The 14,169-nt window shown below is 56.8% G+C and overlaps 1 protein-coding gene across 1 annotated transcript; it reads right to left on the minus strand.

Annotated features, from left to right (window-relative positions):
• Nucleotides 1-3,765: 3,765 nt before the first annotated feature.
• On the minus strand, nt 3,766-14,055 carry SCNN1G (sodium channel epithelial 1 subunit gamma). Its single transcript, XM_032230286.1, is given in 20 exon segments — nt 3,766-3,950; nt 3,953-4,031; nt 4,034-4,129; nt 4,131-4,210; nt 4,213-4,243; nt 4,544-4,571; nt 4,573-4,617; nt 4,723-4,745; nt 4,747-4,785; nt 5,197-5,254; nt 5,519-5,597; nt 6,020-6,137; nt 6,500-6,599; nt 6,863-7,025; nt 11,424-11,527; nt 11,989-12,182; nt 12,440-12,746; nt 12,882-13,006; nt 13,008-13,220; nt 14,001-14,055. Coding segments are annotated over 19 exon segments (1,950 nt in total). The 5' UTR covers nt 13,200-13,220; nt 14,001-14,055; the 3' UTR covers nt 3,766-3,861.
• Nucleotides 14,056-14,169: the final 114 nt, after the last annotated feature.

Raw genomic sequence — 14,169 nt, forward strand, 5'->3', positions numbered from 1 at the left:
CTTAGTTCTAGCTTGCTTCTTTCTTTGTTCACTTTCTACTCGTTGCTTCTTGTCTTGCCTTCTGGTGCTTTGGAAAATAGGTTGAACCCCCCCCCCCTCTTCTTTGTGGCAGTCCCTCAAATATTGGAAGGTTCCCTCAAAGTCCCTCAAATATTGGAACACTGTTATCATGTCACACCAGTCCTTCTTTTCACTAGACTAGACATACCCAATGAAAAGAAGAGGGCCCGGAAAGCATTTCTTGTCCCCTGTCTCCTGTCCCATGAAGATGTGCTACAAGTGGTTGACTTTGCAAAGCCAGAGGTTGCACCAATGATTTATGCTTAACACTCGAAATGACCTGTAAGACCAGTCCAAGGTCAGGATGGTTCATTTGCCTGTCCCATCCAAATTCCTGCTGCAGCCATGCTAGTGGCTTGGAGAAACATCTTAGAACTTCTCCCAACTGATCCAGCCAGGGTCAACTCCTAATGTCACCTGCAGTAGGTAGTCAGATGGTGTATCTCGGCTCTTGGGGGTGGGGGGGCTGGAGAGAAGGAATCCAGCTATCCAGCAAATGTGGGTCACTGGAAGCTGCATCTCCCAGGAGGGCACAGCTGGCTTCCTTTCCCGAGAGTCCTTCAGGACCAACTGAATGGACTCAGAAGGTCCGTCTCTGCCTCCAGGGTCTGGCTTTGTCAATGGGCCTAACTCTTTGGTTGGGATATTTGGGTCCCTGGAAGAGGAGGGTGCACTGTCCTTTCTCTGGCCCAAGTGGGCCTTGTGGGCAAGAGTGGCCATCACCTATCCCAGGAACTGCCTCCTGGTCTCTGTCTGGCAAACCCCCTCAGATTGTCTTGTGTGATTTTGCTGCCAGGCCTGGGGTGAGCTAGGATGGCCTCATCCTGTCACATGCAAAAGTGCCCTTGCTTCTCTCCTCCTGCCTCCAGTTCATTCTCTGGGCTGCTTTCAGCACCCTCTACCCTCCCCAAGGCCAGAGCCTTCCTTCTCAGGCCCACCACTCGGGTTCCTTTCTCAGCCTTGGAAGGCAACCCCTGCAGAGAAGACCAGCACACTCAGGACTGAGTCACGTCCTGTGGATTTCTCAAGGTGGCCCCTGCAGAGATGGGCAATCAGGTCACCTTGGCTGCAGGTTGCGCCTAGGAGGAAGAGTCTGTGGCACATTCCCGTCCTGGGCGGAGTGGGCCTTTTGTCTCTCAGGAACTCCCGGGGGCCGCCATGGCAGCCAGGCCCAGGTCATGCCTTTGTCCAGGAGGAAACCGCCCTGAAATCAGGTCCTGGCGGGGGAAGCGAAGGCCACTCCAGGAGCTTTCTGTCCTCTGGCTGGAAATGGGGATGTGCTGCTACTGGGGATAGAAAGAGGGATCTTTGGTGGTCTCAGAGCTTGGCTGTTTTCTTGCAGATGTTTCATCACTCAATTAGATAACATCATCAGTGCTAGTGCAGAAAAGCTTGATCAGTTTCTTCTTTCTTCTACCCCACGCATTCAGGCCTCACCTCCCCCTCATCTTTGGGTGCAGAGCTCTGCCCTTCAACCCCTGGGGAGGGGGGGTGGTGGAAATTAAGAAGACAAAATAGCCAGAAACACCAAGAAACCCAAGAAGGACAAAACAAACGTGGCCACCTGAAATACTATTTACTGGAAGGCCCCCCAACCCTCACCTGGTGCTGCCAGCTCTCTCTCCCAAAAGGATGTCCCATGGGCTGGCTGGTGCCTTGCCCAGCCCATCAGCACCTGGACGTGGCACCTGGGGGGGGTGTCTGTTCTGTGGGTGCCTCCTTTTGGTTTGCAGAAGAGACTTGATTAAGGGGGGGCAGCAATGGAGGGATCAGTGAGTGCGAAGGGCTGCCTTTCTCGAAGTAGAGATGTGGTGGGTAAATGTGGCGAGATGGAAGCTCCATGGTGTTTGGGCTTTTCTTCACAGGCAGGGCTTCCTCTCTGCAGTGGGGAAGAGTCTCTCCATGTTTGGCTGGCAGCAAAGAGGGGAGCCCCTTTCCTGGGTGGGGGAGCCCACGAGGCTGCTCCCCATGGGATTTTGCCACAAGTGGCTGCTGGCAGCTGGGGAGTGGCCAGACCCACCAGGCCCTCCTCGTCCGTCTCAGCCCTTGGCAAGGGGACCCTGGCCTTGGAAGAGGAAGCCACTCTTCCTGGCTTGGGCACAACCTTCACTGGTGAATTACCTCCTTCAAGCTGGGCAGCCATGGCTTTTGGTGCTCATTCAAGAGGCCACCTCCCCCGTCCATGACCAATGCCATCAAGTGGGCCACAACACCCAACTTTGTTGCCATCAAAGTTTGGCTCCTTTCTGCTTCGGACACCTTAGCAGCTCCCTTGGCTGTGCGATGCTCTGGTGCATTGAGCAGACCATGATCAACCCAGAGACCCCGGAGGAAGGACCTCACACCTGGCCAACTTGATCCAGAGGGCATTGAGCTGGATTCTGAATCCACTGGATTTATGTGGAACCTGACCCTTGAAGAGGATACCGGTGGGTGGATCTTTCAGAGCGGGAGGGGCATCTGCACGGTCTGTCTGTCTGTCTGTCTGTCTGTCTGTGTGTGTGTGTGAGAGAGAGAGAGAGAGAGAAAGAGAGGGAGGGGGGGGGAGAGAGAGAGATGGTGCAATGGCCATGACCTCTGAACTTACATCATATGTCCTGATGTAAATGCATCATTGTGGTTTCTGTGGAATTACAATGTTATGCAAGTGTTGTCCTTCCGGGTTTTTGTGGTTTGCCAAGGGGGCTGCTGTGGGTCTGCGTGGGAGAAGCGATTCCTCATGTGAGGTTCAGCCCTTTTGACAGGAAGGGAAGCACCTGCCTTTGATGCGTGGGGGAGGGGCAGGCAGAAAAGGCTGGTCCACATGAGGGGCTCCTGTGGTCCAGTAAAGCAGCTGACCAGGGAACTGCTGTGGCCAGGGGGCAGTCCTTCCCTCTTGCCTGGCCCCTCCCCTCCTAGCCTGGGCATTGTTGCTTGTCTCCATGGCCATAAAGGGGACCCAAAGAAACACCCCCCCCATTGCTCTGCGGAAGGAGAGGGCCTTTGGAGTGAGGTGCTCATTTCCCTCCCCCCCCCCTTTGGGAAGGCTGAACTCTACAGCAGCTCTGACAGAAGGGAAGGCCCTGCTGGATCAGGAGGGGCTGGTGAAATCCTCCCGCCCTCCCTCCAATTCCCTGTAGGAAGATCAGAGAGCCACACCCACTGCTCCGTCAAGGACAATTTTATTAGCCTGCAGCCTTAGCTGCCCACCCCTGCAGGGGCTGCTGTTGAGGCACTTGAGGGGTGTCAGCTGCACAGGGACCGGCCCCTCACACCCCTCTGGCTTGCGCTCCACATCTTTCCGACAGTCGCAGGGCTTGGGGGCTGCTTGGGGGCTGCTGCGGGGGGGGGGGGGCAGGAGAGTCTCCTTCTGACTGCACCCGGTCAGGGCAGATTTCCAGGACCAGTCAAAATATAGCCAGTCAGGCAGAGGCCTTAAGATCAGCAACTGGCCTCCCCCCTCCCCACAGCCTATGGGCCAGCCTTAGATACTCACACCTTGGCTGCTCCCCAGGGCTCTCCTGGAACACCCCCCCCCCTCCCAGGATGGGGCAGTGTGGCCACCAGTGGGGCTGCCCAACTGAGAGAGAAGGCAGCTCCTGTCCAGAGTTCAAGGCCACGGAATGGGTGCCACTTTGCCTGAGTGTCCTGTCTGCCATCCTCATACGTGGTAACAGCAGCCCCTCCCCCCAGGGCAAAGATGAAGGGGGAGGATGCACATGATCGAGCCTCATGCACAGGGAATTGCTGTGTTGCTGGCGTGTGGCTTCAAGCCTCCAGTGGCACCCCAAGTCCCGGGACTTTCCATGGAGACCGCTGGCCTCACTGGGCCCTGACCTCCAGGGTGTCCTCCAGCTGCTCCGAAAAGGGGCTGATGTGCTGCAGAGTGTTGTAGTTGGGTGGGGGCGTTGGGGTGGGGAGAGCCGCATGGCCGTGTTGAAGGTGGGGGGGTCATCGTCATCCTGGCTGCAGGCGGCGTTGTGATACCCTTCCTCTGGGCCGGTTGGGGGCCCCCCATCGGCTCTTCTTGGTCCTGCGTGCTTGAGTGGCCCCTCCACCACCGCTTGGCCTTCTGCCACTGGTGGCGCAGGGACAATGCAGAAGGCGTCCAGGAAGAAGACCTCCACAATCTCAATGACACAGACCACCGAGCAGCTCATCCACAGCCCAGCTGGCCCCCAAAGTTGGACAGGAGCAGGACAATCTGAGGGAGGGAGGCGAGGGTGACTCCTGTGCTCACAAGAGGCTGAGCGCCAAGATCCTGGCTGAGAAGGGCGGACAGACGTTCCCCTCAGCCAGGTGATGCCGGTGGTCCCAGGGCCGCAGCCGGGAGACGCCTGTTGCTTGGAGGGCAGGGAGAGCAGATGGATGGGATGCCCTGCCCTGCCTCTCTCAAGAAGGGCCAGCCGGGAGGGGGGGGTTCTGGCCAGCCAGCCAGCAAGGGACCCAGATTCTGGGGGGAATCGGGTCACACAAAGCCCCTAAGTCAAAAGGGGAAACTCACGTTGTTGGCTGGGTTTTCGGTGATGACCTCTCATCAGATCTTTGTAGAACACCACTAGATTCGCCAGGTCTGTCCTGGGAGGGAGGAGGGAGGGAAGAAGTGAGGGCTGGGGAGCAGGAAGAGGGACAGGAATGAGGGCCAACGGGTTCTGACCGTTAGAGAGGCAGCAGGAAACTTACTTGTTTAACATCTTGGGGACCATTTAGGCCTTTGTCCCAAGAGAGAACGCGGAGGATCCATTCCTTCCAAGGAGGAGGAAGAGAGAGAGAAGGAAGGTTAGTGGGGGGAGGGGTGTGTTTGCAATGGTTCTCCAACCCCCAAACTTGGCTGCTCTCAAGACCCCCTCAACCCTCCCAGCCAGAGGCGGTGCTGGGTTGGCCTCCTCAGAATGGCCACTCCCAGCCTGGGTGGGCAATGGAGCGGAATGTCCAGCGGCCCCAACCCGATTCCTACTGGTTGCTTCCCCTCTGAAGAAGGAAGCCAGAGGCTGGCATGATGGTGCCCTCTGTGCTTCTGGCACAAACTCCTCTTCCCCGCACCCACTTGGCCTGGTTAGAAGCCAACTGGGCTGGGGGTGCCAAATGCCTCTTGAGCTGCCGCTGAGTGTGGAAGGGTGGTGCCCGGTGGGCATCCCTTGGCCAAGCAGAACTTGCCTCGGACACGCTGGATGGCCACTGGGCCAGACTGTTGGTGAGAGTCCACTCTTTCAATCTGCGGAGAGAGGAAGCGGCTGAGGAGCTGGGAGTGAGGGGGCTCCAGATGCAGGGCAATGCGTCCCAGCCCCCTCCCCAGTTTTTACACACTCCCTGCTGAGCTCATCCACCCAGTTCAGTGCTTAAAGCCCAGGGGTTTAAGGGTTCCGAGCAGTGCTAGAAGTGACAGGATGGGGAACTTTAGTGCTGGAACAGGCCCTGGGTGGACATAACCCTGGGGGCTCCCCTGGACCTGAATGGGGGGCTTCCAGCAAGGACTTACTTGCAAGCTTCTCTGCAGATTTGCTGGCAGCCCAGCTGCTCTTTCACAAACTGTTCATGTAGCTTATAGTAACAGTACACTGTAAGGGAAAAGGAAGGAGCGGGATGGAGGGGGGAGAGAGGGAGGGAGCCAAAGTTTCTACTAGGCCCTGGAGGAGAAGGCCTCTTGGGGTGAGCCTGAGAAAAGGCAGGAAGAGACTCGCCTCAGAGAGGGCGGGGATATCTCAGAGCCTTCTTTTCAAAGCTTGGGCAGGGAAGGAGAAGCGGAGGTGGGCAGGCCAGAGGCAGCCGCAGGAAATGGGAAGAGCCTGGCTGCCATTTTCAAGGGACCTTAAAGGAGACCCTAAAGCAGACTTTGGCCCCTCAGCTGCTTTAAGAAACGGGGGCTTCAGCTGAGGAATTCCGGAAGTTGAAGTCCAGGTGCCTTAAAGTGGCCGAGGTTGAGAACTCTGCTCAAGAGCAGATGCCCACAGTCCGCCTCTAACCTCCTGGGGAGACTTACTCCAATTGGGGTATTTTTTATAGTTGCAGAATTCGGCTCCAGCAGGCAGGGGCTGAGCGTACTGAGCACATCCACAGGTTTTCACCATCGAATTCTGGAAGCAGGAATGCAGGCAGATCTGCATGAGGGCGGGGGTGGGAGGGTGGGAGAGGAGAAATCAAGCACTGGTGAAATCTGGGGAGATGTGCACCATGGTCTTCTTCCTCATAATCCCTAGCAGCTGGGGGAGGGAGGGAGGGAGGGCCCACAGGGGCTCAAGGCACAGCCTGCTCTGCTGTGTGGATGCTCAATGGGCCTTGGAGCCGCTGAAGCGGCTCACAGTTGTGGCTGGGCTGATGCCCAAGGAAGGCAGCCTCAATTTGCTGAACAGCTGGGAAGGGATGGTCCAGGCCCTTGCTGGATGGGGCTAGCTCTGAAGGGTCCCATTCCAAGGGCAGCTGCAGGGAAGGCCACGGCCAGAGGCCATCAAGAGGGACTCACCTGCAGTGAGTAGCTTTTGTTGTAGAGGTTTTGCACAGGAACATCCGCTCCGTCCTCCGTGCAGTTGCTGTATGGCCGGCTGAGACGGTGGGATGTGGTTCTGCAGCAGGACAAAGGGGAGCTCTGTTGGGAAGATGCCTGGGGGAACCTGAGGGGGATCTTGGGACCACCAGGGGACCACCCTTCTGCCAAGTGCTCCACTGCTGCAAGGGAGCCTCTTTCTGCCCTGCCCAGGAGACGCAGCTTTGAGCAGAGCAGGGCAGGGCAAGGAAGGGGCAAAAGCCCTGTTTCCCAAAGAGCCTCCCAACTGGGGGAGCATATCTTGCTTCCTGGGCCAGAGACCCCGAGTCGGTGTCACTCACAAAGTGCATCCCGATGGAGGTGGCCGTGGCCGTCTCTATCTCGGTGCCGATGTCCTCAATGAAGGGGTATTCGTCCTGGTCATGGATCACAATCTTGGCTCCCGTGGAGGTCACCAGGAAGGGGTTGTAGTCGGCTTCTTCTATGTACAGGATCACCTGCAGCCCTGGGCAGAGAAGCAGGAGCAACCTGAGGCCCTGCAGGTAGAATGAGCAGGACCAAAGGGGGAAGGCAGGTTGGGAACAGGCTTCGAGGCAATATCAGTCTTCTGGGTAAATGTGTGCTGGGAGTCCCCCCACCGCTTTCTGTTCAATCTGATTCTCAGGGGCTGCCTGACAAGTCCCTGCAGTTTTCTGGCCAGTTTTTCAGAAATGATTTCCTCCTACTTGGGGCTGGCCCAAGTGACCCAGATGCAGAAAGGCAGGGGAAGAATTCCTGACTCCCAGTTTCTAGCCTGGTGCCTTTCTATGCAGCTTTCGCACCAAACTGGCTCTTGTGCTGCAAATAGCTCCTCTAGAAGGGGTGGGGTGGGTAGCAACAAACCTTTTCCAGAGAAAGGGACACTGGCTTTATCTCAAAACAAGACAAGGCCACAATGTGTGTCTCCTGATCGGAAACAATATTCTGCCACATGCTGAGAGGAATTCTCTGGGTTGAGTTCCAGGATGTTGAGTTCCAGGATGTAGACCATCTCTGGTTGAGTTCCAGGATGTTGCCTCCGGGGATGTGGACAAGGCTATGCGAGCTGTGAGTTCCTCCACCTGCATACTGGACCCGTGTCCCTCTTGGCTGACTGCCAACAGCAGAGAGGTGACACGAGGCTGGATCCAGGCGGTTGTTACCGCCTCTCTTCGGGAGGGACACCTCCCCACCGCGCTTAAGGCGGCGGTGGTGAGGCCCCTCCTGAAGAAACCGTCTTTGGATCCAGCAGTTCTTAATAACTATCGTCCAGTCTCCAACCTCCCCTTTGCGGGGAAGGTTTGTGAGAAGGTGGTGGCCTTACAGCTTCAGCGTACCTTGGAGGAAGCTAACTATCTTGACCCCTTCCAGTCTGGCTTCAGGCCCGTTACAGCACTGAAACCGCTTTGGTCGCATTGACCGATGATCTCTGGAGAGCCAGAGATGGAGGCCACACGTCCATCCTGGTTCTCCTTGACCTCTCAGCGGCTTTCGATACCATCGACCATGGGTATCCTTCTGCGACGACTGCGGGAGGTGGGGGTGGGCGGCACTGTGTTTACAGTGGTTCTCCTCCTACCTCTCGGACAGGTCGCAGTCGGTGTTGGTGGGAGGGAGAGATCGTCCCCGAGGCCCCTAACCTATGGGGTGCCGCAGGGCTCGGTTCTGTCCCCCCTGCTATTTAACATATACATGAAACCGCTGGGCGAGATCATTCGGAGGCACGGGATTAAGTACCACCAATATGCGGATGATACGCAGTTGTATCTGTCCGCCCCGTGCCAACTCAATGAAGCGGTGGACGTGATGAACCGAGGCCTTGAGGCTGTTAAAGACTGGATGAGAGCTAACAAACTGGTGCTCAACCCGGAAAAGACCGAGTGGCTGTTGTGTTTTCCTCCCAAAATTCGGCTAGCGTTCCACCAATCAGGCTGGGGGGACAAAATTTATACCCCTCAGACAGGGTCCGCAACTTGGGAGTCCTCCTGGACCCACAGCTGAGTTTCGACCATCACTTGTCAGCTGTGACCAGGGGGGCATTTGCCCAGGTTCGCCTGGTGCGCCAGTTGCGGCCCTACCTGAACCGGGAGGCTCTCACAACAGGTCACCTCGAGCCCTTGTGATCTCTGGCTGGAATACTGCAATGTGGCTCTACATGGGGCTGCCCTTGAAGAGCATCCGACGACTTCAGCTAGTTCAGAACGTGGCCGCGCGAGTGATCATGGGCGCACCACGGTTCGCCCATATAACACCGATCCTCCGTGAGCTGCGCTGGCTACCTGTCGATCGTCGGTGCACTTCAAGGTTTTACTTACCACCTATAAAGCGCTCCATGGTAGTGGATCTGGCTATCTGAGAGACCGCCTCCTGCCAATTACCTCCCTGCGTCCCATCAGATCGCACAGAGTAGGCCTCCTCCGAATTCCATCTGCCAGTCAGTGCCGACTGGCGACTACGCGGAGGAGAGCCTTCTCAGTTGCAGCTCCGACACTATGGAACAACCTCCCGTGGAGATCCGTACCCTCACCACCGTCCAGGCCTTCCGCACAGCCCTCAAGAACTGGCTATCCCGTCAGGCCTGGGGATAGGATTACTCTCACCCCGCCGAATGTTGAGTGAATGGTGTGTTTTTATGGTTAATTTCTTTTATTCACGTTTCTTTTCTTTTTAAGTCTTGTCTTGCACTCCCTTCCCTCCATTGTTGTAAGCCGCCCTGGGTCCCCTCAGGGAAAAGGGCGGCATATAAATGTTTAATAAAATCCTAAAAAAAATCCTAAAAAAAATTCCTAAGCGAGAGCCCAGGAAAGGATCAGTTCCGCCTTGATACTCAATGACTGTTTTCCCCCTCCAAGTATCCACAAGCTTTTCCTCCCACCAATAGTTTCAGTTGGGCTTCCCTGAACAAGCCCTTCCACTGACAGGAGATCAGTGGAAGAACTTCTGCTCCGCCATTCTGCGTAAAGAATTGGATCGCAGGTTGAAAAGGAGGCTTTTGTTTCCAACAACAAAAAGGAGTAGGAGGTCACAGAAACATGGCTAACGCATAGCAAAGATGTTGGTGTTTATTTTAATTCACATATTTACATGGGATCTACTAATCAGGGATTGGCAACCTTAAATACTCAAAAAGCCATTTGGATCCATTTCCCACAGAAAAAAAGCCACCGGGAGCCACAAAACCTACCAGGGTTGAAAAACTCCATAAATCATGTGCCAGTGGGTGTTGCATCTTGGAAGTTGCGACACATATTTTGAGTGACAGGGAGCCGCAGCAGAGGGATGAAAGAGCCACATGCAGCTCCAGAGCTGTGGGTTGCCAACCCCTGTAGTAAATCAACTCTGAAATCTTAAGACATCATTCAAGGTTTTGTACTTCCAGTCCCACTTATTGATTTGGGGGCCAGGCTAGTGAACCCATTGATTGATTGATTGAATTTATATTGCCGCCTATTAGCTCATGGCAACGCAAGGCAGTTTACAGAACTCTGCAGAAGACCCTGGACTTTGTTTGCCAATGCTAAAAGGAAGAGATGAGGAGTGGGAGGAGGAGTCGAAGGACTTAAGACTGGAAACCTGAATGTCAGTTCCTGAAGAAAAAGACCAACGGAAGAAGCAGAAAGAGCTCCTGGCACAAAAGCCCATCAGAACTGCTGGATGCTGGGCACCCGGGCATCCGAGACTGGAGAGGCGCCTGGAAGTTTCATAAACTAAATGGAGCATCTGCACAGGGCCTCAGATGGCTCAGAGTTGGAACTGGATGCAGCTTAGAATGAAAGACGCCAGATGAAAAATAGGCCAGGTAACTGCAGGAGGCGGCAGCAGAGCAGGATGTGGGCGTAAAGGACCAGAAATCCCAAGAAGCCTCAAGGGCCACTCCGAGACAGCAACCGAGGTGATCCTGGACACAAGCCTCTCTTTCTCAGCATCCCTCTTCAGAAGAAGGGCTGTTAAAGGGGCTTGTACGCACAACAAGTTCTAGGCATCAAGAATCAGGGATTAGTTAGCTGTGGTTGTGATAATGGTGAGGAGAGAGACATGATTAACATGGCTAAGAACCAGGCTGCCAAGATGGTCATCAGCCAGGCAGACGAGGGTCCCCAGGAGGCCTTGAGTGGATGCGGCCTTGGCCAGCTGGGCAACCCATTCGAGGAGATGACAGCTGGATGTGGAAAGGATAGCCAAACAAGAGCAGTCCCAGTCCTGATGTTCAAAAGCCTCTGGAGGAGGAGGAGAGATTGGGTCTTCTGCTAGGATGGCTGGTGTCCAGCAATAAATAGGCCACAGTTGCTCTAAAGGCTAAACTTTGCTTGGCGAAACATCAGGGGTGGGTAGAGTGTCAACCAGTGATGGCTCCAAGAGGGACCCAAGTGGTCCTGTTACCAGAGGGGCTACCCAACCTCCTGCTTCCGAGAAGCTGATCATCCCTTCTCCTGGGGAAGTTCCTCTCTGCTTATTCTGAGCAAATTCAGCTCTCCGTTGCCCCAGGGAGGCTGGGGGGGGGGGGGGGTTGGAGCCTTCCACTTGCGGTGTCTTCTTTGGCAGGAGGCTGGGAAGCAGGAACCCAATGGTTTCCTGGACCTGTCCTGCCAGAGAGGTTGGCTTTACAGGGCAGGGGAGGCCCATTGCAAAGCAGAGCCTCAACTGCTCCTGAAAAGGCCAGGTGAAAAGAAACAGTAGGCGGAGCCTTGGAGTTCCCAGAAGGCCACTCCAGGCTGAAAGTCGGAGGGGCCACCAGAAGGACAGAAGCCAGCAGGACACAAGCCACACCGAAATGAAACCACAGATAAGCAAGTCAGAAAAGAGGCCGGTGGCTGGCAAAGAGCCCAGCTTCCTCTCTTCTCCTTTGCCCCAGCACCAACTTCTCCGCAGCCCCTGCAACTCTCACCGTTCTCGCTGCCTCCTGTGGACGTGGTCAGGATCTTCCCCTCTTTCCCACTGTTGAAGGTGTAGCAATTCCCGTGGAGAGGATGGTGGAAGGAAGTGAAGTTCCTGAGAGGTGCCGTATAGGAAACATTTTATTAAGAGTATTATGCACACAAAAGTTCCCCAAACAGGTGTGAGAAACGTCGTGTTTCTACTGCCTGCTGAAGGGAGAAGAACAGGAATTCAGCTTTATGACTGGTTGCTCTTCTTCTTCCTTATTTTCCAAATGGAAAATAAGGCTGAGGCTGAAAGGCAGAGACCTTAATGGAGTCAGGGACAAACAGGGGCCAAATCTGGCAGGAGTTTTTCTGCCACTTAGTTGATGGACTGAATCTGGTGCCTGCTCAGTGCAGATCCTGAAACCGAGTTCAGTCTGCAGGCTAAGCTGGAAGTGCCAATGTAGCCCTCGTGTGAGTTGGCTCTTCCCTCTGAGCTGGTCAGAGACCGGCATGCCCTCCCCCTCTCTCTTGGGTGCACCAGGAACTGCCCCGGTGCTTGCTCTTGCCTTCCCTTTGCCCAGAGCCGACCTGGCATCACAGGAGTCCCCGTCAAACAAGCAGCTCAGCATCAGCTCCTCTGCTGAGTAGCTCATCCTCTCCTTCTCCTCCGCATCAATCTGAGCCATGATGTTCATGTAGTGCAGCTTGTACCACTCCTGGATGGCATTGACACCTGAGCTGAAGGTATACACGGTGCAGTCGCTCTTGTTGCTGGTGTCACACTGCAAGAAATGCAACAGGCTGGGGAAGGAAGGAAGGCTGGATCGCCCCACTTGGGAAAACTTTTCAAAGCTGAGCTGTGGGCATCATCACTTTGGCATGGGAGGCCCCCTCCCTCTCTCTCTCGGCCCTCTGTGGGAGCATGGCTCATGCCAGAACCAAGAGGTGGGCCTCCCCCTTGCCACAAGCCACGCCACTAATTCCAATCCCAGAAAGGTAGCCCTGGAAAGACCCCAGCTTTCCCAGAATAAGCACCCACCAGCTGGAAGCCCACAACATCCCGGGGGCTCCTAACGTTGACTATGCTGGAGCTGCCTGAGATGATTCTGGCATTCATCCGCCGCTTGTATCCAGCGGAGACATTGACGGTGGGCTTGGCGTCAAGGCTGCCCAATTTCATCAGGGGAAGAAAACTCCCTGAGAAACTTGCTGCTCTTGGAGTGCTGCCTGCCCGCCTCACGGCGTTCCCGGGGCTTGCTTCCTGCTCCCGAGAAGTTATACAAGGACTCCAGGACCGACATGGTCTCCTTGTCCAGTTCTGCGAGGTGCTCTTTATGGCACTGTACCTGCACAAAAGAAGGAGCGGAGGAAAGGTTCGCTGGCAGGCAGGAGCCTCCCCCTGGCCCCCTCCCGTCCCCCTCCCCTCCCCTGCCATCTTCTCTGTCCCCTGCTGCATATCCCTGCCAACTGTCAGCACCTACTTGTAAGGGTTGATGTTGCAGATGGTCACGGCTGGGAAGCGCAGCTTCTGGAACTGCACGGTGACAGAGACAGAGGCTGTGTAGTAGTTGATGACCAACTGGGCGCAGTACCACAGGATCAGCCCCCACTGCCGACAAGGTCAGGATGATCCAGAGGACGCGGCGTAGACGTCCCCGGGAGACCACGATGCGCCGGCAGCCATGGGTGTTGGTGTTCATGCAGTACCAGTGCATCAGTTCCTTCAGGGTGGGGGCCTGGGGGCCCGTCACGGGCAATGTTTTCTTGATCTTGGCCTTGATCTTCTCTGTAGGAGCCATGGTACCTGGGGGGTCTCTGTCCTGTGGGGGAGAAAGGGAGGGAAGATTATCTGAGGAGACTCTCCCTCTGATCGGTCTGTGGGTCCGGCTTCCGTCCCTCGCGGGTCCTCTTCGGAACTTCCCCAGCGGCTTCAGGAGAGGGGAGGTCCAGGGACAGGGAGATCCCTCCTGTTGCTACTTGGAGGCTCAGCCCCACCTGCCCCAAAGACTCAGCGCAGGCTTGGGGGGGGGGGGGAAGGAACGGGCGGGGGGGAGGAAGGGCCGGGAGAGATTCGGCCTTCGGACGCAGTCCTCGGAGCCAGGCGGGGGCTCCATCGCGCTGCTCTCCCGGCCTGCCGTCAAGGATCGGCCAGCTAAGGGAGCGGGGCGCCGAGCCAGAGCGACGCTGGGCGGGCGTCTCCTCCGGCGAGCGGCCGCGCTCTGGCCCGGAAAAAGGTTGCGGTCCCGCCGCCCAGGACTACGCAGCCGAAGGCGCCCCGAGGGAGCCAGTTGCCGGCTTCTTCCGACGGGGCAGCTGGGGCCGCAGACCAGGCAGGAGAAGCGGCGGCGGCAACGGAGGATTTGCCGAAGCCCCAGCTCAGCCCGCCACGTTGCCCCAAGTAGGAGGGGGCGGGCGGCAGTGGCCGTTCCCTGTCCCTCGGCCGAGCCCGCTCTGAGGCGGCAGTGTCGGAGCCCCGGCGGGCCGTCGAGGAAGGAGCCCAAGGCGAACGGCCGGGACGAGCCTCTCCCCCCACCCGGCATGACCCCCGCGTGTCGAGGGCGACTGGGGGGGGGGGGGGAGACGGCGGCCCCGTGTCTCACCTGCCAGACGCCGTGCCCGAAACCGCCGGAGCTCTCCGCGCTGTGCCGCCGCCGCGCCCCGCCTCTCCCGACTCCAGCGGCACCCCCGCCCTGCCAAGCGACTGCCCCACCGGCCAGGCTGCCTGCCGGGCACCGGCGGTCCTGAGGCGGCCCCTGTTGGCGCGGGTGG

The sequence above is a fragment of the Thamnophis elegans genome, chromosome 14 (assembly GCF_009769535.1).
Source record: "Thamnophis elegans isolate rThaEle1 chromosome 14, rThaEle1.pri, whole genome shotgun sequence".
Classification (NCBI taxonomy): Eukaryota; Metazoa; Chordata; class Lepidosauria; order Squamata; family Colubridae; genus Thamnophis; species Thamnophis elegans.